At 43.3% G+C, this 23694-nt stretch overlaps 1 protein-coding gene across 6 annotated transcripts in view; it reads right to left on the reverse strand.

Annotated features, from left to right (window-relative positions):
- The window catches only part of Atp13a4 (ATPase 13A4), a 125116-nt gene that overhangs the window by 18138 nt on the left and 83284 nt on the right, over nucleotides 1–23694 (reverse strand). For 4 of the 6 annotated variants that reach the window (XM_006974469.4, XM_042259131.2, XM_076548670.1 and 1 more), the window contains 12 exons: nucleotides 22099–22160; nucleotides 19972–20122; nucleotides 18182–18268; nucleotides 17814–17967; nucleotides 16584–16695; nucleotides 12774–12898; nucleotides 7504–7667; nucleotides 6392–6514; nucleotides 5039–5118; nucleotides 3486–3528; nucleotides 3057–3166; nucleotides 1261–1357 (listed from right to left, as the gene is read on the reverse strand). In XM_006974469.4, coding sequence (XP_006974531.1) covers nucleotides 1261–1357; nucleotides 3057–3166; nucleotides 3486–3528; nucleotides 5039–5118; nucleotides 6392–6514; nucleotides 7504–7667; nucleotides 12774–12898; nucleotides 16584–16695; nucleotides 17814–17967; nucleotides 18182–18268; nucleotides 19972–20122; nucleotides 22099–22160 — 1308 coding nt within the window. The remainder of the gene's footprint in view (nucleotides 1–1260; nucleotides 1358–3056; nucleotides 3167–3485; nucleotides 3529–5038; nucleotides 5119–6391; nucleotides 6515–7503; nucleotides 7668–12773; nucleotides 12899–16583; nucleotides 16696–17813; nucleotides 17968–18181; nucleotides 18269–19971; nucleotides 20123–22098; nucleotides 22161–23694) is intronic. The other 2 variants (XR_013043704.1, XM_042259132.2) reach the window with 2 other exon arrangements.

Genomic DNA, 23694 nt, shown 5'->3' on the forward strand with positions numbered 1-23694 from the left:
AAATAATAAATAATAAAGCATTTCAAAATAGGATCAAATTCCTACAAGCAGCTGAACCTCCGGCCCCCTCGTGAGAGAGTCTGAAAACCTATCTGAAAGCTGTGAGACCAAGAGCTGGACCTAGGAGAAAACAGACTTGAAGGGAAGGGAGCCTGGATGAGCTATCTGCAGGGATGGTCCCCTTCCTCCGAATTACTGGAAAGAATTACATATTGAATTCCCAAACAACAGTGACATCTCTTCTCCTTTTATATCCTGTTTAAAAAAAAAATAAGAGCCACCACAAAATACACGTATTTTTATATCATAATTCACCAATTTTCAGATCTGTGTATTTAGGAGTGAGAGCTACGCTGGCTTATTTACCCTTGAAAGTCAATTGCTGAGTTTTCATGAATGTTAAGCTCTGGTTGTTAAACACTAAAATCGTGCAAACATACCACCAAATTAATTGTAGTCAATTGAAGTTAGGGTGTATGCAAAGCTCAATACTGCCTGTTCATTTTCCTCCATTTGTTTTTTTCTATTATCTATGCTCCTGGGGTATTAACAGCTCCTGTGTCTATGTGGTACATAAGTGTGTGCTGCTATTGTATGTTTACACCTCTGAAACTGGAAGGCACCAGTATTTAGGGAAGCCTGCTGGGATGGGAAACGTTGGTTTTCCACCTGACATACCTGGAAAAGGAAACCTCAACTGAGAAATGACCTCCGTCAGATTAGCCTGCGGACCTGCCCGTGGGATGTGTTCTTGATTATTCATTGATAGAGGAGGGCCCAGCCCACTGAGCCAGGAAGCAATGTTCCTCCATTGGGTTCTGCTCCACACTCCTCCCTTCAGTGATGGATCGTAACTGATAAGCCAAACAAACCCTTCCCTCTCCTAAGTGGCTTTTGGTCCATTTTTTATCACAGGAACAGAGAAGGAAGCTCAAACACTGGTTATTGAGCACTCCTCCAGCACCAGAATCCACACGGTAGCGAGTGGGAGTGGAACAGCATGTGCCTGGTCCACACAGGAGAAAGCAACACTGAGAATAAACACGCCACTCCATCCCGTCCCTCAGTTACCCCCGATGACATGTTTCTATATCAGAAAGCCACAGCTTGTCCACCACGTCTGTCTAGTCCCGGTGTATGTTGTGAACTCTCGGGGACACACTTCTAGGAGGCTCCTCGGGGCACCCACACCCTCTTTTCATCGAGGGAACAACTGCTTGCTTCGGCTCTCACTCAACAAGGCTCTGTCCCAAGTCATACCCAGTAGAGCAGCAGAACACCAACATACTGAATCATGCTGTACAGGGCCATGTACTTAAACATGCAGAAGGATGTCACGAGAGCCGCGCGGCCTTCCCTGTGGAAGAAAAGAACGAAAGTGGGTGAGGAAAATGATGGAGAGAAACTGGATGTCATTCTGTGCATTTTTTTCATCTAGGCTTACACAGCAATAAAACAAATGGATAAAAAGCCAGACATCTGGTTGTATGATAGCTTGTCTCCAACCCTGGACAGCTTTGATCCAGTGGGAGCTACATGGCTGGCTGTTCAGGAAAGAGCGGTTCCGGGCCAGTGTCCACAGCCTTGACCTGCCCATGGACTCTGGTTTACAGTTGCTTTCGTCCATTATGCATGGAATTGTTTCAGTGCCTGAACGCACAGACAGGAGACCTGGGAGCTGGTCTCAGACCTCATACACACATGCTACTGTGATTTAGAAGGCCATCCCCCTGTCTCAGTTTGCTGCGTCTGTGAACTAAGGGAAATAAATAAGGCCTAGGAGCATGTTCAAGCAGGTGCTTCGTGAATTTGGTAAACCTTTGATCCAAATTTCACCTCAGCAATTCCAACTTTTCCTAAAACTGCACTAAAAATAATGTGTGCGCTCAAATTACCTGTGCATCCGATGTCAACAGATGGGACACAATGAGCATGCTCCTTTGTGCTGTTGTTGCTGGCTGGTGTTGAAAAAAAAATACCACAGTCCAGCACAAAGCCTGGAATTTATCACTTCTTGCTATTTCATGTAGGGGTGGCAGTAGACTTCAATTTACTCACGATTGGTGTACTAACTCCCTGTGAGTTCAAGACCTGCTCCTCAAACCACCTCCTGCTGCTGCCATTAGCTCTGCACAGGAGGTCATTTCTTCCCATTTCTCACCTCTTCAAGGGAGGTTTTCCCCAAGACAGTCTAAAGCAGCCAATTCCTCTTCCCCAGTCACATTATGACCTTTCATATTAACCCATTTTTTTTTTAATAGCAAACAGGAATCTCTGTAAGAGCTGTCTTTGCTGATCTCCCTTAAATCCCAGCACTAAGGTTCCCATTCAACAAACCCTACTCAAATACACGGATAAATATCTTAAACAAAGGAAGCTAGCCAAATTATTACATTAATACTGCAGAAAAAGTGTAATAGTTGGTAAAACACATGATTTCCAGCCCTCGGTGGTCTCTGAGCACAGGTATATCAGTTATGTTCTCTTCCTCTTGGCTTCTTTATTTACAAAAGAAATACTGGCCACGTCTCCATCTGCAGGCTATTTTTTTTTAAAGTATAATAGACTATCAAGTACATTTTAAATTAAAAAACACCTGCTAGCTGTGATGCCCAAGATCCGCTACAAATGCTGTTTCTACCATTCAAGCCAAACATAGAACCAAGGTAAATTCAGTGGGAGCACCAGAGACTAATAAAAAAAATTTTTTAAACTGGAGGTGAGGAGGGTACCTCAAGGAAATGCAAGGAGCCAAGAAGGAAGGGAATCAAGTGGGTTTTCCTGATCTCCTAGGACAAAGCATCTAAACTAGTAATCGCTAATGCAATTCAAAGCAGTGGCAGCCCTTTAGAAAAACAATCCAACCAATGACTGTTACTGGAAACCTCAACACTCTCCCCCGTGTTATTTAGAACTCCTTTGAAGTCCACTAGGCAGGAGAACGTATTTTTACAGAAGGCACCTCTCAACACATAGCTCTTCCACTTCCCCAGAATAATGTTATCTGCACTCGGAAGTCAAAAGCGAGAACAAGACTGGGCTAAGTGACTACTTACTTGATGAGATAAGGAACACATTCGATGTTTGCAGTTTTGGAAGTGAAAGGCGAGGCCACTGATGCCTCCTGCTCTGACAGAGAGATGCCAACATGAGCCATTTTCAAAGCCTGAAAGCAAAGAGTCAGTTTTATGGCCGATGTATGCACACCTCTACAGAAGGTAATCTGTGATCCCCAGCCAGACTTTACCCTGTCTGCCACCTAAGAAGGAGGTGGTGCTAGAGAAGGTATCACCAGGACACCTACCCAAGGAAGAGGGAACTCCAAACCAAGCTCTACCTTACTTAACATATAGCAACCATTGACTATTTTGTGGCTTTGATCAAAACCTTCCCAAGTCCTTAGTGTCAGCTTAATACATCTATGAAAATGATATCCATCCCAAGTATTTTTGAGAAATTATGGCCACACACTGACAACTACTTACCCCACAGTCATTGGCTCCATCACCACACATACCCACAAAATAACTGAAAGAGAAATATGAATTGTAGAGGAAATCAAAGCTAGTTTGTTCATAAAGCTAATTTCTCTAGTTAAAAAAAGAAGTAACCGGGCTGGAGAGATGGCTCGGGGGTTAAGAGCACTGATTGCTCTTCAAGAGGTCCTGAGTTCAATCCCCAGCAACCACATGGTGGCTCACAGCCATCTGTAATAAGGTCTGGTGCCCTCTTCTGACAGGCAGAGATACTTGCAGACAGAACACTGTATACATAATAAATAAATAAATAAATCTTAAAAAAAAAAAAAGTAACCATCCTTACTTAAGGAGTTAAACTATTTACTGTAGGAAAGCTCCCCCTAAGAGACTAGTCAAAGCAATGTGTGAATGGTTCACACAATGGAGTGAAAGACCCCGCACGCACATCACTGGGCTTCCCAGTGTTTCACTGGCATTTCACTGACTCGAGAACCGTTTTTCCCTCCACAAAAATGGTAGTGATCTCAACTATGTGAAGAAATGATACAGTTGGGGGGCCACAGGATTTTATCTAGAAACCAAGTCTGGAGTCTTATCTCTTCGTTTTGCCACTTTTAACATCAAAGTGACTAATACAGTCATAATCATAAGCTTCCGAAAGTCAAAAGAGAAACCAAGACTTGGTTTTGCTGGAGGAAATGCACCCTGTCAGCGGTCACTCAGCTGAGAAATGAAGTGCCAGGCCCAGAAGTTAAGAAAGAAAGCAGAAGTCTGCTTGAGGTCTGGAACTGTTGACTAAGGTTACGAATGGTTGGTTTCTTCGTGCAAGCTCACAGCACATGCTGAAAACTTAGCTTTTACACTGCTATAAGGTAACTAGTTTATTCTGAGACCCTTCGTGGTTTTCAACCATGAGAAGATGGGGCTTCTTGGGTAGAGAATCTTGGGTAAATCACATCATTAGGAAGATGGGGCTAGAAAGGGTATCACATTGATATGGTCCCCCATGAGGTTTCATTAACAGGAAATAAGTTGTCAAATGAATGAACACCAGACAGTCATTTCATCTGTAAATGGAGACTCTCGGTGTTGAAGCATTCTAATGATGTGAGAGAATGGATACTTTAGCAAAGGAATATTTAATATTGAGGGATTTGATGAACCTCTCTGTGTTATAAGTGCGATGGTGGCTTATCAGAATAAAGCCTAAATTCTTGCTCCTTTGGTGGCTGGGCTCAGCTTACCTTTCTTGTCTCTTTTCCCACCATACCTTATCATGGCCCTACATTCTCATACAGCAGTTCTCAACTTCGAGTGCAAAGATGACTGATGTGGGGAGTTTTGAAAAAAGGCTGGGTTCCAGCCCTATATGAACCATTAAGCCAGTACCACTGGAAAGTGTGGAACCAATACTACTACATTTTCTAAGTTTCCCCCGGTGACTGTGATCTGCCCAGGGTAAGAACGGCTGTCCTAAGCCAACTACACAGCTCCCTGTGCCTGGTCCATCCCCCATGACTGCCACGCCTCCATCACTTCATCATAGGCAAAGAACCTACTCCAGTTTCTGAAATTCTTCCACAAGACTTGACTTTTGACCTGGAGACATTCTTGCAAAGATGGTCCCATTCATCAGTATCTAGGGGAGGAAAAAAAGAAAATTTTTTTATCATGGCAAGTTACACACAAAGCAATTGAAAATAGAACATTAGCTGGTAGTGTCCATGAATAGGAAAAAAGCTTGTTCCCAAGAAAATACTTTTACTTATTATTTATTTTGTGTTTGAAGATGGACACTGAGACTTTTGTTATCAAATAAATTCAATGGAAACAAAAACACAAGTATTTATAAATAATAATAATAATAATGTCCTATGCCATTTAACCCAGCTGCCATGGGGAATATGATTCTGGAAAGTCTCGAGCTTCATGGAAAATTGAACCCATGGAATCCGAGCAATCACAACAGAGAAACAGAGCAGGGCACACACTGCTTCCCAAAAATTGTTTCCCAACTGGCAGAAAACCACCAGGGGGCGACGCAGAGACTATCTGCGCCCTAGTCATGCCTCTGGACTTGACCAATGACGAAGCTCAGCTGGTACCCCAAACTTCGTGAGCCCCGGAACATGGACGGTTTGAAGGTCAGATGGCCTGCCCTGCTTCCCTTCTCTTGCCGCACTTCAAATTCTCCTGAATGACAGCCACGTGCTCCTTGCTCTCTGTGGCTGTGAACTCGGCTCAGTGTCCAGTCAGAGTCCATTTGTTTGCAAATGAGTTACTTGCCCCTCTTATAAATTTATTCTTTGTAAAAAGAGCTCTAAGTCTGGCCCCTTCCGAACGGGAGTCATTTGGCACACGCATAATAGCACTCTCCTATCCTTGCCTGGCTCTCCGCCCCACCGCTGCGTGCCTCCTGAACTGTTAAATGCCCTCACCATGACGACGTGGTGAGAGCCGCCCCAAACCAATCCTCCATGCTGCCGCTTTAGTCTAGGGCTGGTATAAAGCTGACTCCTCATGCTTATTATTTTCAAATCTAATAGAAAATACCAGTAACTTTGCAAAAACACTTCCCCCTCTCTTGTGAGATGTATAACTAACTAGTACTTTTTTCCCTTTATTTTATTTACTTACTTACGTATGTATAATTTTATTTTGGTTTGTTTTTCGAGACAGGGTTTTTCTGTGTAGCCCTGGCTGTCCTGGAACTCACTCTGTAGACCAGGCTGGCCTTGAACTCAGATCTGCCTGCCTCTGCCTCCCCAGTGCTGGGATCAAAGGTGTGCACCACCACCACATGACTCTAGTTGTATTTTATTTATTTCAAATGTCAAACTATCTGGGATTGTGCTATGTAAGTGACATGTTCATCACCCTCACAGAAATGTCATTGCTTCCTTAAAACTGACCTTTGGCAGTAAACTGCTGAAATGCTGACTTAGAACACGGAAGGATTTTCCACTTAGGGCAAAATGGTAACTCCCTTCTCTGCCATGATCTGGGACTTCTTCTCTGATGTTGATGTAATTGTCCTGCAAAGCAAGGTGCAAACGTTTGATGCTCTTCTGATTGCTCCAGTGGTTAGAACCACAAGCATATCTGACAGAAAGGACTGAAGCGACACCAGGGTCTCTCTCCAAAAGTCTCCCTCCAGCCCTGATCCCTCCGAGGAGGACTGCTTCTTTGCTGAACTGATCTTCACACGCCACAGCCACCGGCGGCTGATGAGAGGATAGCACTCACTCACGTCCTGTTCTCATCGTGGTGTGATCCCAGCGAGTCCCAGAGATGAGTGCACTTCACACACTTCAAGTATCAAAGACAAAAGCACAGCAACTTAACAACCCTCTCCTGGAAGTGAGAACTTGTTGGGATTTTTTTTTTCTAACAGAATTAATATTGCTCCATAAGGACACAACGGAAATAGAATACTAACAAGACTGGAGATAAAGGAACAATATTTTTTCCTACCCTGAAGACAGTCTGATTATCCAGTGCACACAGCGGGTCTCTCCAAGGGGCGAAGTCCCCTTTGAACCCAATGGAGTGGCTGATAGGCAAGGGAAAGTGTGGGAAGTTGAGCTCACTGCTCTGCTTACTGTGTTCTTTCTAGTAAAAAGCCATGGGTTGGTTTGTTTGTTTTTCAAGACAGGGTTTCTCTGTGTGCTTTTGGTGCTTGTCCTGGATCTCGCTCTGTAGATCAGGCTAGCCTTGAACTCACAGAGATCTGCCTGGCTCTGCCTCCTGAGTGCTGGGATTAAAGGCATGTGCCACTGCCACCTGGCTAAAGCCAAAGGTTTTTAAGAGTAAAAGAATTATTGATTTCAGAAGCCAAGACAGTCTGTGCCTTAGAATACAGTAGGAAGAGTGGAAAACTGGCATGACTAGGTTCATACCTAGCTATACACCTGGAGAAGTTTATGGACTAGGAGTTGTTTCAAAACTTGTGCTAGTCACAGCTATTGCCACCACTGTGTGGCAAGTCCGATCATCCAGCAGAGTGCCTTGTATTGAGGTGTACCTGATTCTCAAGTGGGATGTATTTCTTCTCTTCTACTAATTTCCAAGAGACAGATGCTGATGAAGAACCAGTGGCTTCATTTGCCTCGACAAGAATGACTTTCTGGCCTTCAGAAACCATCCCAGACTTCCTGGCCACTGTTATTGCAGTCTGAAGATTGTCGCCTAGAATAAAGAGAGAGCATCCCAAGACGATGACACACCAGTGCACACAGGACTTGGAAAGCTAGGCTAAGGGCTCAGTTCTTACATTAGCTATGACAGTAATTACTAGTCTTTCCCAGCCTGACCAGGGATTCCATAATCCCTCTTCTGGTTCTGGCTTTCTCATCACGTTACTTCATAACTAACTAGCATATTTTTGTCAGCAAGCAGGAAGGAAAACTTACAAGAAAAATGTATTCCTGCTATTTGTTACAATCTTTATGAATGTGTAGGAAGTCTTGGTTTGCTATCATATCCGGTGGCTCCTCTTCTGGTTGAAATAGAGTAAGTCTGTTACCATCTATCTCCCATTGATTACAACTGAAAACTAAACAAAAACCACAGAAGCAATTACCCAAGGACTTTGGAAAGTAAACAAAAGCTGTCAGACTGTGGAAGGGGATCAGACTTGAAGAAGCAAACTAACAAGGGGAGGGATTCTCAAGTATTTGCCTCTTTCCTCTGATGTGCCTGACTTGAGTCTGTATCCTACTGTGTATTTATGTATGTATCCCATGTGTATTTATGTATGTATCCCATGTGTATTTATGTATGTATCCTAGTGTATTTATGTATGTATCCTATGTGTATTTATGTATGTATCCTAGTATGTATTTATGTATGTATCCTAGTATGTACTTATGTATGTATCCTATGTGTATTTATGTATGTATCCTAGTATGTATTTATGTATGTATCCTAGTATGTACTTATGTATATATCCTATGTGTATTTATGTATGTATCCTATGTGTATTTATGTATGTATCCTAGTGTGTATTTATGAATGTATCCTAGTGTGTATTTATGTATGTATCCTATGTGTATTTATGTATGTATTCTATGTGTGTTTATGTATGTATCCTGTGTATTTATCCTATGTGTATTTATGTATGTATCCTACTGTATATTTATGTATGTATCCTAGTGTATTTATGTATGTATCCTATGTGTATGTATGTATGTATCCTAGTGTGTATTTATGTATGTATCCTATGTGTATTTATGATGTATCCTAGTGCATATTTATGTATGTATCCTAGTGTGTATTTATGTATGTATCCTAGTATGTTTGTATATACATATTATCCCAGTATGTATGTATGTATGTATGTATGTATGTATGTATCCTAGTATTTACTCTGAACTGTTCAGGTAGCAACAACCAAGAGAAACCCAGTCTTTCTGACTAAAGTAGACAGGACAAAGGGGCTCTTGGAGGGTGTAGACTGTCATGAAAACCATAGAAAGACAAAAGTTGCAGAAGGGAACTAATTCAGTGTTTGAACCATGTAAGTTCCAGGCTCTATGTGGAGCAGGTCATGTGTGGTGAAGACCAATAGAAAGCATCAATTTCAAGAGCTGAATTACCAAATGTCACCCCCTATTTGCCAGAGAAATACCTGAACACTTGAGAGAGGCAGATGAAAATAGCAAAACACTTTAAAAAGCTAATACTGAAACTCCTACTTACAACAGGCAAGAGACTGAACATTCTACACAAGGTATTAAAAAAAATGAAAAATCTTATAACAAAATTTGGGACCCTGGCTATACTCAGTAACAACAACCAACCTGGTCAATTGTCAGTGTTAAAAATCAGCACCAACACTGCTGTCCTTGACCGACTCTGTGTTGAAATGATCAGATAATAGTCTATTAGCCTGGCTCGGTGATGCACACCTTTAATCTCAGCACTTGGGAGGCAGAGGCAGGAAAATCTCTGTGAGTTCGAGGCCAGCCTGGGCTACAGAGTGAGTTCCAGAACATTCGGGGCTACACAGAAAAATCCTGTCTCAAAAACAAAAGGAGGAGGAGGAGAAAGAAGAAGAAGAAGAAGAAGAAGAAGAAGAAGAAGAAGAAGAAGAAGAAGAAGAAGAAGAAGAAGAAGAAGAAGAAGAAGAAGAAGAAGAATAATCAGCTATTAATGATGAGCTCTAGGCATGGGACCCTCATGAATGTGGAGAGAAGAGACTCCACTAATTCATCCTCTGTGCACCATAGCACATGTATAATACACACAATGGTGACAATAAATAAATTTAAAAGAAGTTATTGTAAGCATCCTTTATATGGTTAAGGTGACCACTTATAAAACAAATGGAAATATTCAATCAATTAATATGCATGGTTAAAATTAATAATTTAGAAATGAAAACTGTAACACTTGAGGCTTTTTATTCACTAGATCTGTTTAATACACTCAATGCACTCAGTAGGTCAAGAGTCATTACACACTTGGGAGAGCTAAGGACACCTTTTTAAATGACCGGAGGCTTGAGTTACTAAAAGGACGTGCATTCTTGTCAGTAGAGACCAATGAGAGGATAAAGAGATTGAAACGTGTGTGTGTGTGTGTGTGTGTGTGTGTGTGTGTGTAACAACAGAAGAAAACTCCCCAAAGACTGTAAGACACTTAATTCTGTAAATTCAAGAAGCCCAGAGAACCCCAAATAGGTTAAACTCTGTGAAAACTATACCCAGACATATGATAGACACACAGCTGAAAGTCAAAGATAAAACCAAAAGGCTGTTAGCGGAAAAGAGCACATTGCACAAGAGATAATGATGCTTTAAATGACCACAGACTTGTCATAAAAATCAGGAAGACAAAAGAAGACCTACTGGGTGGGATGAACAGCCTGGGCATGGCAGGGAAACTGGAAAACCTGTAGCAGTCTAGAGACCACAGCTGCTGGATGGGAAACGGTGCAACAGAGCAGATGCCTGGTGAGGTACAGCAGCTGCTGCAGACAGATGAAGCCAAATGCTGCACCAGGGTGAGGACAGGAACGGGGGTACCTCTAAAGCCACACCCATATAAAGACACAGTCCGAAGCACTTCTCAGCTCAACCAGTGATGTGAGGGAGGTAATGATCACTGCTCATTATTGAGGACTATATCGTGATTTGGAGACGGAAAGTGACCCCTCCTCAAACCATAAAGAAGGGGGCAAAATATAAAACTACAGCAGTTTGTAAGGAAATTAGTAAGATACTGATGGAATGGATCCAGGAGACTCTCACAGGCCTGTAATGACCTGTCGCGTAAAAAATAGAAATTCCAGAACAAAAATATAATGAAGTCAGAACAAAGGCGATAATTAAATGAACGGTAGTGAATATTTTCTTCAGAGGAAAAAAAAGCATATTAAAAGTGCTATGTTCCAGACTGAATTAGTTTTAAAAAAAGGAAAAGAAAAATATGTGAGAATACCCAGTTAATAATTCTGAACTCTGAGGTTAAAGAAGAAATGCTACGTGTAGGTGAAGAGAGGTCAGGCTGTAGGCAAGCCTGTAGGGCATTTTCTTAAGTAGTAATTGATGCAAAAGGGCCCAGCCCATGGTAGGTGGTGCCAACCTTGGGCTGGTGGTCCTGGGTTCTATAAGAAAGCAGGCTGAGCAAGAAGCCATGAGGAGGAAGCCAGTAAGCAGCTCCCCTCCATGGTCTTTGCATCAGCTCCTGCCTCCATGTTCCTTCCCTGTTTTAGTTCCTGACTTCCTTTGATGATGAACAATGATAGAGAAGTGTAAGCCAAATAAACACTTTCCTCCCCAACTTGCTTTTTGCTCATGGTGTTTCATCACAGCAATAAACCCTCACTGAGACAATATGTAACGTAAGTGCTAATGATGTTCAAAATAGCAAGGGATACTGGAGAAAGAAAAGGTTAATGGGTACCAAACTACCCCAGGAAGGCCGAGGAGTCAGACTGGAATTTAGAAAGGAAGAAAGCAAAATATACACACAGTGCTGTGGATTGTGGGGTCTGGATTCAGGAGTGGGTAAGTGCCAAGCAAAACAAAAGACTTCTAGAGACCCTGGCTTTAGCCTGGGACTCAGGAGGTATGAGTGCTTTCGAGAGGATATGTATCAATGACACAAGCTATGGAGTTTAAGGCATTGTGACAGCAGAAGACCGAAGACAAGACATTTGGAATATAAATTAAGAAATAAGTTTTTCCCCTGTAGTATCTCCCTTATTGAAAAGTTCAAGAGTATTCATTAAGTAATGTCATATATTTCCTTAGCATGATCCCTTCCCATTACCGCCTTGTTTATGAGAGCTGAGACTTCAAAGTAGAGTTGAGATGACAGCGTGTTCTTTTTTTTTTTTTTAACCAGAATTAGAGATTCCATTACTGATGGGCTGTCAGCATAGTTTATAGACCACGCCGACTACAATTCTTCTCCTCTAAAAACTTGACAATAAAAACCATCGTCTTTGCATGGCCCATATCTTCCTGTTAATCCGCTCTTATTTCAAACACCACCGCTTGCAGAGGCTTCTTGGAAGTACTTTGTTCAGAGTGGATGGCCAGACATCCCTTACCAGACTTCTCTATCTGGGTTTTTGTTGGTTTTATTTTGTTATGTGTTTTTTTTTCTTGTTTGTTTTGATTTCTTTTTCTTTTGTTTTATTGTGTGTATGTGTGTGCATGTGCATGTGTGTGTGCGTGTGCGTGCGTGCGTGTGTGTGTGTGTGTGTGTGTGTGTGTATTTTTGCCTGCATGTATGTATGTGCATGCCCTGTGCCCGTGGAGGCCAGAAGAGAGAGTCAGAAGCTCTGAAGATGGAGTTCCCAATGGCTGTGAGCTGCCATGTGGGCACTAGTAACGGAACCCTATTCCTCCACAAGAGCGTCAAGTACTTTAACCGATGACCCACCTCTCCAGCCTCTTGCTGTGGGTTTGTTGTTTGTTTATTTTTTCCTTAGACAAGGTCTCATTCTGCCACTCAATCTGGCCTGAAATTCACTGTGTCAACATGGCTGGCCTCAAACTTGTGGTAATTCTCCTGCTTCAGACTCCCATGTGGTATGATGGGACTAGATCCTCATGCCAGTCCTCAGACCGCCCCAATTTGTATACCTCAACACATTCGTTCTACTACCTGACGAATTGGTGTTCTCCTGCCTCACTGTGATGGAAGCTTGATGAGAAGCTTTGCCCTTTTTTTGCCAACACCTGACACTTAAGTGATGCCTTGGTATTGGTGCAATGTTTGCTAAGTGATCCAACCCCCCTTGTGTCTCCCAGGTTCCCCCGTTTTCACTTTGCTCTATACCTGTGATCATCACAGTCCGTATCCGGGCAGAGATGAGCTCTTCCAAGACAGGCTTTGTCTCCTCCTTCAGTCGATTCTCCAAGATCAGTAATCCCAGAAATATCAGGTCCGATTCTACCTTCTCCCTGATTAAACAGAAAAGCATTGTGGGGCTTTCTTACAGTAACGACGATGACAAAAAGACTGAGCTCCCCACTGGACGAGCCCCCCTCCAGCACTGTCCCCAGCCACAAACAACCCTGCCTGGGGGCAGGAAGAGTCAGGGGACTACAGTTAGTTATGACTGCTGGGGTCTCTGCGACGTCTGAGCTGACACTCATCTCCTCACTTATTCACCACAGAGGGGAGAGAAAGTCACAACAATGAAGTGAGAAACAAGAAAAATAAAACAAAATGCCACTTTCTCCTGAAACCAAGGCTGTACAGATATCAGTCCAGCCTCGTGAAGTATGGTAGAGATCAGCGAATGGGCCCTTTACTAAAGCTAAGCTGGACCCTTGCTTCTTCCTCAGCTGGAAGCTCTACTCCTCTGCATAGAATACCCCCACACCTCGGGGAGGCCGCTATGATAGCGTCTACAGGACCAAGTATAGGAAATGCATTTGGGGTTGGAGACTTGAACATTCCCACGATTCTATTATTTCAACACAGACACAGAAACACGACCCCAGCACTGCCTGTTCGTGCTGAAATGCAGATCAAAACAGCACTCCATACAGCCTTCGTGCCAAGCTTGCCCTGTATGTCCAGCCTGTGGACCAGCTAAGGCCAAGCTTTGTTGGCGATGCTCCCAGAACCTTGTGGCACCTTCCTCCACTAGGTGGCAGGAAGTGACGAGTTTCAGCTCCTCACCTCAGAGCAGCTCTGGGAGGGTGGCATTCCCTATAACGCTGAGCATGGTGTTCAAGTCCCTGTGTGACCATCTTCCAAGCGTTAGTGCAACTACAAGCATCAATAACTTCTCCTCCTGGCTCCTGCTGAACCACTCACCATGGATATGCCCTGCACTCAATCATGTCCGGATTTTTGGAGATTTTCTCGTTTCATGGCCAACATTAGTTTCCAGGATCTGTCGGAGACATCCTCCCCATGTCCTGAGTCCCACCTCATGCTGCCTGACTCCAAGGCTTCTCCACAGAGGAACAGCTGCTCTCGCTACATCTCACTTCTAACCCGGTTAGCCAGTTCTTTATTTATTCACGCCATTTCAGTATTGGCTTTTGGATCTGCCTCTAATCCCGGAACGGAAGCCCACCTGAGTCAAGATTCTGCTCATTAATGCCCACTTGATGCCCACGTGCAGGAACCACTCAGCAAATACCACCCACTCGGAACACTTTGCTGCCTGCTGGTGATCATGTCTGGCCATACAAGGAAGGTGAAATTGTTTGCTCTTTCTGCATTCTTCCTGGGAACTGAGACAGTGAGACCTATCAATGCCTATTAAGCACCTACTAGGAGAGGAAATGGGGCAACTCTGCAGAGGTTGCAGGAATTCCAGCTCCAAGATTTCATATTCAACTGGGAGTAAAGCATTGAGCATGGCCACCTTGTTCATACGCAAAGCTGGGAATTGTGTCATGGCAGGCACAGAATTCAGAGGTCTGTGGGGTCAGAGGAGGGGACAGGCATTTCTTGGTATAGTGATTAGAGTCTTCCTGAAGGAGTTATTTGAACTTCCCTTCAAGGATAACTCAACTGAAGCCTGATTAGAGTTTTACAGTCTTTCTGTGCCACAGGAATTAGATATTTTCAGAGATTATGTGTCCTGAGTCAATAATCAATTACCACATTGGGCCAAGAAAAATGGCTGCAAGGTCAAGCCCCCAAGGCCATCTTGGAACTCCCATTTCTAGCTCCTCTGGCATGTGGCCAGCGTAGAGCTCAGTGAATGACACGATCAGAAACCACAGTTCCAGCCTCAGCCCATCACTGCCTTGCTGTGTGACCTCGAATAAACTGCTGTCCCCGTGTGGTACCCCAGCACATCGCTGCCTCTCCAAAGTTCCTGCTGTCTCTAACATCCCTTCACTCTTCTCAAATCTGAACCAAGAAGGGAAAAGAAATGGTCGCAGCACTGTGACGCCTGTAGCAGCGACTACACTAGGAAAGAATGGTGGGTGTGGCACAGACAGAAGTAACTCTAGTGTGCAATGGCGAACACACAAAGAGCTGCCACTCACCCCTCACACCTCTTGACTGCTTGACTGAGTATTCCGGGACGTTTTAAGTCACCAGCAGTTTGCATTATTGATATTGAATCATCAACCTACTGTTGGTGGACATACTATCGTTCTATAGTCAATATTGTTGCACTAAATAGTAATAAAAATGCTACTAGTATATTTCCCCCAGCTATGTTTGTCATATAAACACGAAGTATTTTTGTAACCCCAAAATTTTGCAGGAATATCACTACTATGCAATATTGAGGTGAAGTTATACTGTTTCCTTCTATGTTTTCCCCGGAGTTGTTAATGACTTCACTGAGCTGTCTTCCTTGCAGCGAGGCTGTGTGAGGCATTGAGGCTATGCTACACAGAACACTGCAGGGAGTCAACTGTAGTCTCATTGAATCTATTCTCAGGTATAAGCAACTATCCCGTGTGTGTGTGTGTGTGTGTGTGTGTGTGTGTGTGTGTGTGTGTGTGTGTTCACTGGGGAAGAGGGATGTGTATGCATGAGTGTGTGTGCACGTGGAGGCCAGAGGACAGTCCCCATCATTGTGTCTCACTGGCCTAGGATGGCCAGTCAGCCCAGGGACAGTCAGCTTCTCCATCGGTGTGATTACAAGCACAGGTCACCAAACTTTACATCTCTAGTGAGTTCTGGGATTGAACTCGGGTCCTTGTACTTGCAAGACACGTCCCAACCGAGCCATCTCCCAAGCCCACAACCTGTTCCCTTAGCTTTACTGGCATTTGCTAAGAATTTATTAAACTATTAATTTTTTTGTAATGGACCGTTTTCTTCTCCCTTTTAACTCCTACATGGGAGGGTATGTTTTACAGATAATATATGCAGAAAATAGCACACATAAATTCAAAGATGCTAAGGGAAGAGGCCAAAATATAGTTACAACTAAAGGATGCTAAGTCAGATGAATTTGAAAATATGTATGTGGGACTATTTGAGTTTCAAACACTAAAATTAAAAATGAGCCTTGATTAACCCTACAAAGGCAGTAATAGTAGTGGCTGACAAAGATACTAGAAATGGAATTTAAGGCAAAATAAATAGGATAGCCCCCCAACAACAACAAAGTGGAACTGTTGCTGCTGAAGTCCATTTCAGTGACTGTGCATCCTTATTTGAATATACACATGTCAAAACTTTCTCCAGTATGACCCTTTGGAAGGTTTTCCTATTTTTCCAGAAACATTATCTAGATTACTTAAACCCAATTGACATGTTATTTGTTTCAGTAGCTGTGTATCTTGTATTACAAAGTTTTTTTTTTTTCTAAGCAAATGTGAAGCTTTAACCAATTTACATTATATCAGGATCAGGGCCACAATTTCAAACCCTGACAACACTGGTCATGTCCACATAACTTTTCACAAAGCCCTAAGGTCACGCTATGTTTGGCATTTTGTACAGCTGTTTCTCATACATTCTGCCAGTGTTCGCATTGGCTTTGTGATTTGGGGAGGGTTGGGTGACTGTATTCCTGTTCACCATACTCAGAGACACCAAACACAAAAGATGAGCATGGCATTTTGCTGGGCCCACCTTAGAACTTTTGCCTCCCATCCCAGTCAGATGCATCTTGCCCAAACCCTCTTCTTCAGGAAAGCGTTCCCCTTTTACCTCATCAAGGCAGTTGCGGGACAGTCATTCTCCAGCTTCTTGTAAGCCAGAGCTATGACCCGGAACCCCTGTGTCGTGTAAATCTGAAGTTCACTAATAAAGCTAGATGGTACTGTTTAAAAACAAACAACAACAACGAAAATGGTATTAGTATGCAGCATTTACTTAGCCAGCATGGGTAGAGAAATTATTCACAATAATCCAACTCTTACCCAAGAAAGCATGCTTTTAAAAAGTTACATAAACCTGGGCAGTGGTGGCTCACACCTTTAATCTCAGAATTCGGGAGACAGAGGCAGGCAGATCACTGTGAGTTTCAGGCTAGCCTGGTCTACAAAGTGAATTCTAGGACAGCCGGGGCTACACAGATAAACCCTGTCTTGGAAAATCAAAGGAAAAAAATTATGTAAGCAAGGCAATGGGAAATTGTAACCATAACTGTATTATCAGTGTTAACATCTTAAGAACGAGTAAAGCTGAAACACCTACCATGAGACAGAAGCACTTGAAAAAACAAACAATAGAGAATATGTGGAATTCTTTATTCTCCAGTTTAAATGACAAATATTTGCTAAGGGTATAATATGTACAAGCTCTACTCTACAGATGTCTGTTTAGTTGGGTTAAAAAATAGTGCTCTGATATTAAAACGAAAACCAAAATGACCATTGCCATTATTGGCAATGCAACACTACGCAGAGTACTTTGGGGGAGCTTCTGCACTTGGAGAGGAGGTGGGCAGGTGAAGGGAGGAAAGTGCTTTCTGGCTGAGAGGCCCCGATATGCTCAGGCACAGGGGTCTGAGACAGCTCAGAGGAAGCCTGAGATGTGAGGGATGAAGCAGGAGACCGTAACATGAATGTATGGTAGGGAGCGCAGATCATGAAAGACTTAGCTAGGATCTCAAAGGAATTTGAAAATCTGGTGGAAGCTGTGGAAGGCAATCAAGGGGGGGAAATGCAAAAAGAGTAGCAATGCAGTTAGCAGGGAGGAATCAGGGGTGAGTCCTAAATAGGGAACTAGGGGATGGGGTGGAGGCGGTCATTACCCAAGATGGAAAATTGGGAAATACAGACGGGAAAATTTTAAGCTTGATTTTGGTATGGAGCGTGGAACACCCATGAATCAACCACTAAGTGATGTCCAGCTGGCAGTCGGAGCTAGAGTGTTGTGCGGACAAGTTTGGCTGAAAAGAAAAGTGTCATTTGTGTCCCACGTCCATGAGCTAACCTGTGTCAGGTTGGCAAAAGCTGGCCACTCTCTCGGGCGCACCTTTCATGAATGCCAGTCGGTCACCTCGCATCTCTTGGACAATGACTGTCATCCTCTGCAATGCCGATGAGAATGGGAACTGACGCAGGATGGCGAGTCCTTCCACTGGGACCTGGTTGATGGATGGGGAATGGAGAGGCACATGCTGGCAAAAAGTCTAGCTATTGGGAATTAACTGCTCCACCCTCAGTCCCTGTTTTACCAAACAATGGAAAAATAGAACACATTTTTCACATCATCCATTCAAGACACATCCATTAGTTTTCCAACACTTCGGGTAGGGCATAGGTTCCCCCGGTATGGGAAGACTGGCATGCAAGGCTTACCTGGCCAACTGTGTCTGTCGGCTTAACGACCATGGTGTGTGCCAGCATTCCCTTGATGTGGAAATCATCCCCAGAAATAGTCATTTCCTGTTTCGCAGATGAGATATTTCACTGTCGGGGTTTGTTTATTCTTCATACACTGATACTAAGTTTGCACCCTCCTCTTGCGGAGACCCGCCCTCAACCACCTCAGTGTGTTGATGGGCTTCCTCCTCCTGCTGCTGCTGCTGCTGCTGGACTAGTGAAATCAGATTTATTCCACTCCAGGAAAGCAAAACAAAATGTACAAGGCAGTGGAAATTCTGGAACTCGAAGGACATGCACTTCTGAATTATTCATGCAATTTATCTGGCTTTCGCTGTTGGAATTGCTGCAGAAAGGTTCATTCTCTGCCTCTGAAGAGCTTAACTTGGAAATGTTGAGTCTGAATCTCCAGGCTTATTTTGTGTGAAGCAGGTACCTCATGGTCTTTCTTTCCCTAGAGTCACGGTTGATCCTGCTGTTCCCTATCTGTCTAAAGGGGCCTGGGCAGGGCGGATTTTTGCCCTAGGCATGATCACTGGTCTAGGAACAACTGTAATAATGATTCTAAATTATAGTTGAGGAAACCTTTTTATCTAAAGATATTACAGTTCTTTGTAATCATCTAATTGGGTGGATGACAAAAAAAATGTCAGAAAGGAAACTGTAGCCTCTACTTAGAGATACAGAATCAGTATTCTAGAGTGGATGAGAGACTGCAAAGCAATCACATCTGTTACAGAAGGGAGAGGCTCCAGAGTCATCTCTTCCAGAGGTGCTTACCTAGTCCCCAGGGCCTGGGCTGCACACAATGTCAGGGGAAAAGCTTAGCGGTAACAGAGAAGCTGAAACCATGTCTCCCCCCTGCTTTGGCCACCGCCACAGCAATGCCAGAGACAGTCCTTACAGGCTATTCCCGAATAAGGTTCCCTTGGAGGACAGATTAGCAACCTTTATATGGATAACACTTGTCTGGATAACATCTCCTCATGCCACAGCCTTGAGAAGCAAGGTCCTCACATGCTGGAAGATGGCACAAGGTTGAGCCTCGGTTGGCGGGGAGCTAAAACTAGAACTAAAGAGCAAGATTCTTACACCACAGGAGTGTCTGCTCTTGGATCTAGTTTGGAACCTCAGTGGAGGTGATGACGACTCTGTAATCAATTTCTATTGTCGGTCTTGGAAATTAGAGGAATAGTCAATAAATTGGAATAAAACCCTTGGTTGCCATAACTCTCTAACATACCCAAGCACTGTGGAGATCAGTGTTTTCTAATTCCCGTGCACCGGATTGCATATTTTTCCTTTTCTTTTTTAGTGCAAAACTACCATTGTGTACATTTATGAGATATAATGAGATGCTTTGACCTACGTATATATTATAGAAAGGTGAAATCGTCATAATTAACATATCATCACCTCACCAAATTAACTCTAGAAAACTCTGAAACCAGCTCACAGACTGGTAGAACTAGGAAATAATTATGTAAGGATTATAACGACATTGATAACTACTAAACTCACAGTAGGCATCAAATACTTTGGAACTTACAACTATACCAAAGATCTTTATTGTACCATCTCATTTAATCCCACGGCAAACCTACGTTACACATGGTTCCAATCAGAAAGCCTGGTTTATACCAGTTTGCCCTTTACATCATATTGGAAACCCCCACGTTTTTTTAAGTATCAAAGAGCTGTGATACAGTTTGTGTTGTGCTGGTACTAAAGAAGTTTCTTGCATTCTCTAAAAGTCAGACACTTACCCATTTGGTGGCTTCAAACATTTTGAGGTCCATAGGGTCTCCCTGGATGGTCCCATCAAGAAGAATCAGAGAGTGGCAGCTGGCCATGGCTGCACACAGTGGGCCCTGGGGCAAAGCTTTGCCTGAGGCAAAGCTGTGGACTGCCTGGAATCTGAGAGAGGAGAGAGAAAAAGATTCGGTCCTGGGCCCTCGTGCCAAAAATGGAGCTTCTTGAAGGTCTTTGATGTAATGCACACTGCTGCATTTCCCTCTAGTCTCCGTAGGATAGCAGTGTGTTACCCATCTTGCCCTGCAGGTCTGTTCAGGAATACTAGAAAGGCTCAGAGGCTGTTCCATGCTCCTTTTCCAACTTATTATTCTTCCCAGACTTATTTAATCCATGAGTCTGGAAAGAACTAGAAGACTACTTTTGTTCTGAGGTCTGCTCCTGCCCCAGTGACTAGATCACTTCTCTCCGGTCATGGGCAGACTCCAGGTGTGTTCGGTACACACCACTTTCAAGACTATGGGGCTGGGCATATTCTCTGTATCTATCTCCTAACACGTTAGACGCTTGGTCCACCATAGACGTTTGATAAACATATAAATAAAGGCGTGAATGGTTAATTCTTGGAAAATTCACAAGTCATACGGTGAAGAAGTGAACAATAAAATCATTCCGGAAAGGACCATGTGCATCCCCTCCTCAACACTGGCATCTTGGTGCCACTATTAGCCTCATCATTTCCTACAGAAAGTGACTTTGTCTAAAACCCATGGAAAAAGAACTCATATGTGATACGTAAGACTCTTTCACTAATTGGAAGAGTAAGTCATTGAGTTCATCCTTGGCCCCACTAGAGGAATGTCCCCTTCAGCCTTGTTGGGGGGCCCCTTCCCAAATGTGTAGCACAGTAGTTGGGGTGGGGTGGGGTCACATCACAGACTGTCTGAATGACAGTGGTTTCTTCCTAGGAAGAGGCAACATCCGTTTCTTAAAGTCCGTCCGAATCGACTAGCCCTCCCTTCTCTCGTGTTGGCATCTTTTGGATTTTGAGCTAGCTCTGTAGCCCAGGCAGGCCTGGAGGCTGCAATCTTCTTGCCTCCTCAATAGCTAAAATTACAAGCCTGTACCTCTATGTCCAGCCTTAAAAAAAAAATCCTTTATGGATACGCATGTCATCTGCACTTTATAAAAGAACTACGATCACAAACTGGACTTGATACATTTGAAAAGAGAAAAAGGACACAATGTTGGGTGGGGTAGAGAAGGGAATGTAGGTCACAGAGGAGTTGGAGTAGGGGGTGAATAAGATCAAAATACACGGGATGAAATTCTCCAAGAATTAATTCAAATATCTCATTACTAAAAGAACTACAATCAACCTTGGACACGTGAAATACTTTGTGGCTCAAGTTTGAGGGAAATGCTTTCATTTTCAAACAACAGTGTGCCACATGCCCCATATATCAGTTCTGACCACACTGGAGGTTGACGCCGGGGAAGATCAGCAGACATGGAAGCAAACTCAGATGTAGCCACAAGAGGGCTGGGTCTGCAAATCTCTAAGACAGCAAGTTGAAAACTGCCACCACCACTCACCAGCCACTCCTAGCCCTCTCCCCCGCCAGACCCACAAACACAAAGGAATCTTTTCTCAATGAGCAGTTTCTGGCAGGCAGAGGTTATGGTTCTCAGAATCAGGATACTAAGAAACCGGGTACACTAGCTACTGTCTCATAGACAGTCTCTTCCTGAAAAGCAGGATACAGAGTCAGTGCTGGCCTTCCCTACTATGTCACCTCGGTTAAGGACAGTGTCCTGGTGCTGTCCAGATCACTGACATTGGACCAATACCAGGCCTCTGCCAAACAGGCTTAAAGCAAAGTTCATTTCAGAGAGTGTTTACAAACTCCCCCTTGCCTCCTCAGTTTGTGGGTAATATAGGACAGACTTGAGGCTAATATGCATCTTTAGAGAGACCTGGAAATTTCTAAGGGGAGAAACAAAAAGATAGGACTTCAGTAATCATTGCTCAGCAAAAGCCAAAGTTCAAGTGTCTCCCTTAGTCGTGTAGAGAACAAAGGCAAGGCTCTGGGAAGAGGCAAGTCACCAGAACCACGGAGCGGTTAGCCCAGGGTACTCACCCATTCTGGTCACAGGGCACAACTCCCCAAGGATCCAAGCCACCCCTTGTTAAGGTGCCTGTCTGAACAGAAACAAGTCTTTGGATTGCATGGAAGATCTGCTCACACAGTAGTAAAGGCAAATACAATACATTTTAATAGAGAAATATACACCACAAAGATATTCCCAACACAGGCTCTTTAAGGAGAACCACATTACAGGTGTTGTGTAGTGGGTATCTGGGTTCCAAGAAAGAAGTTGCAGTGAATGCAAACATGGCAAGCTTGCATTGGCTGTAAACTTTTGTGTCCTCTGTGGTAAAAAAAACAAGGTACCTCCTCTCACCCCAAGAGACTATGTTGAACATCTAATTGTAGATGGAAGAACAAGAAAGGCCTTGGTAAGACTGTTAAAACAGCAAAATGGGTGGATTCCTGTTTTTTACAGCAGAAGCTAAAAGAATGTCATCAAAACTGAGTAATGGAGTTGAAATTGTACCTGCAAAGCACTTCTAAGACTTTGAAGAGAAGTCTAAAGAAATAGCCTAACCAACTGATTTTTTTTGTTTAATAAAAAAGTACATGATGATAATTTTCTCAGTGTAGTATAACAACCAAGAGCTCAGGATAAGTTGAAATACCATCTATGTAACTGGAAATATCACATAATCCCTCCAACACCAGAACCCTTATCTACAACATGATCGTAATCATATAGAGTTGTCTTGAATATTAAATAGGAAGTGAATGGTTTAATGGCAAGCCCACAGTTAGAGCTAATAATAGTGATGTAAAAGACTCACAGTTACTGCTCATTGTTTTGTTCAAATTTATGTTACAATTATCTCTTCCATTCTTGTTTCTTTTTTCAAACTCACAGTATGACATCCTTAGTAAACAGTTTTCCCTTATGTTGCTGGTGTGGTCATAAAATAGTACTACATGGTGACATAAGCCAAAGACCCTTCTGTTCTCAGTGTGACTTTCTGATTCGCCACTAATCATAAAATCCCATCCATGCTCGTAGCCTTCCATGCACTGTTTAAAGGATACAGAATTTCCATGTGGGAAGATAAAGATGTTTCTCAAGATGGATGATGCTAATGGCCGCAGAACAGTGAAAATGTACTTAGGGGCAGGCAGTGAGCTAGGCACTTCAAATGATTGACATGGCAAATTATCTTATATTTACTTCAACAAATAATTATTAACTAAAAGGAACAGAAGGCAGCAAAGACCTCCAATGGTTCCCTGTAACTTAGAGAAACATAAAAATGTGGAGGCAACGAAGACCTCCAATGGTTCCCTGTAGCTTAAAGAAGCATAAAACCGTGTTGACTAGACATTCAAGGTTCACAAACACTCTCTTCTAATACTAGCATCCTGCTCGGGTCCAGACCATACTGTCTTGCGCTGTCCTACCACCGCCATGTTGGGCCTTTGCTCACCTTCTTATGCCACCATTGTTTCCATCCAGTCCTCTCACAAGGCGACTTTATCCCCTACTCAGTGTGTTTAACACTAACAACCCCGGGAAAAGGAGAAAGGAGAGGCTGCTCGGGAGAAAGTGGCAGATGACCGAGACTTCATTTTAAGCATAAACGACAGCTGGAAACA

This window comes from Peromyscus maniculatus, chromosome 12 (genome assembly GCF_049852395.1).
Source record: "Peromyscus maniculatus bairdii isolate BWxNUB_F1_BW_parent chromosome 12, HU_Pman_BW_mat_3.1, whole genome shotgun sequence".
Classification (NCBI taxonomy): domain Eukaryota; kingdom Metazoa; phylum Chordata; class Mammalia; order Rodentia; family Cricetidae; genus Peromyscus; species Peromyscus maniculatus.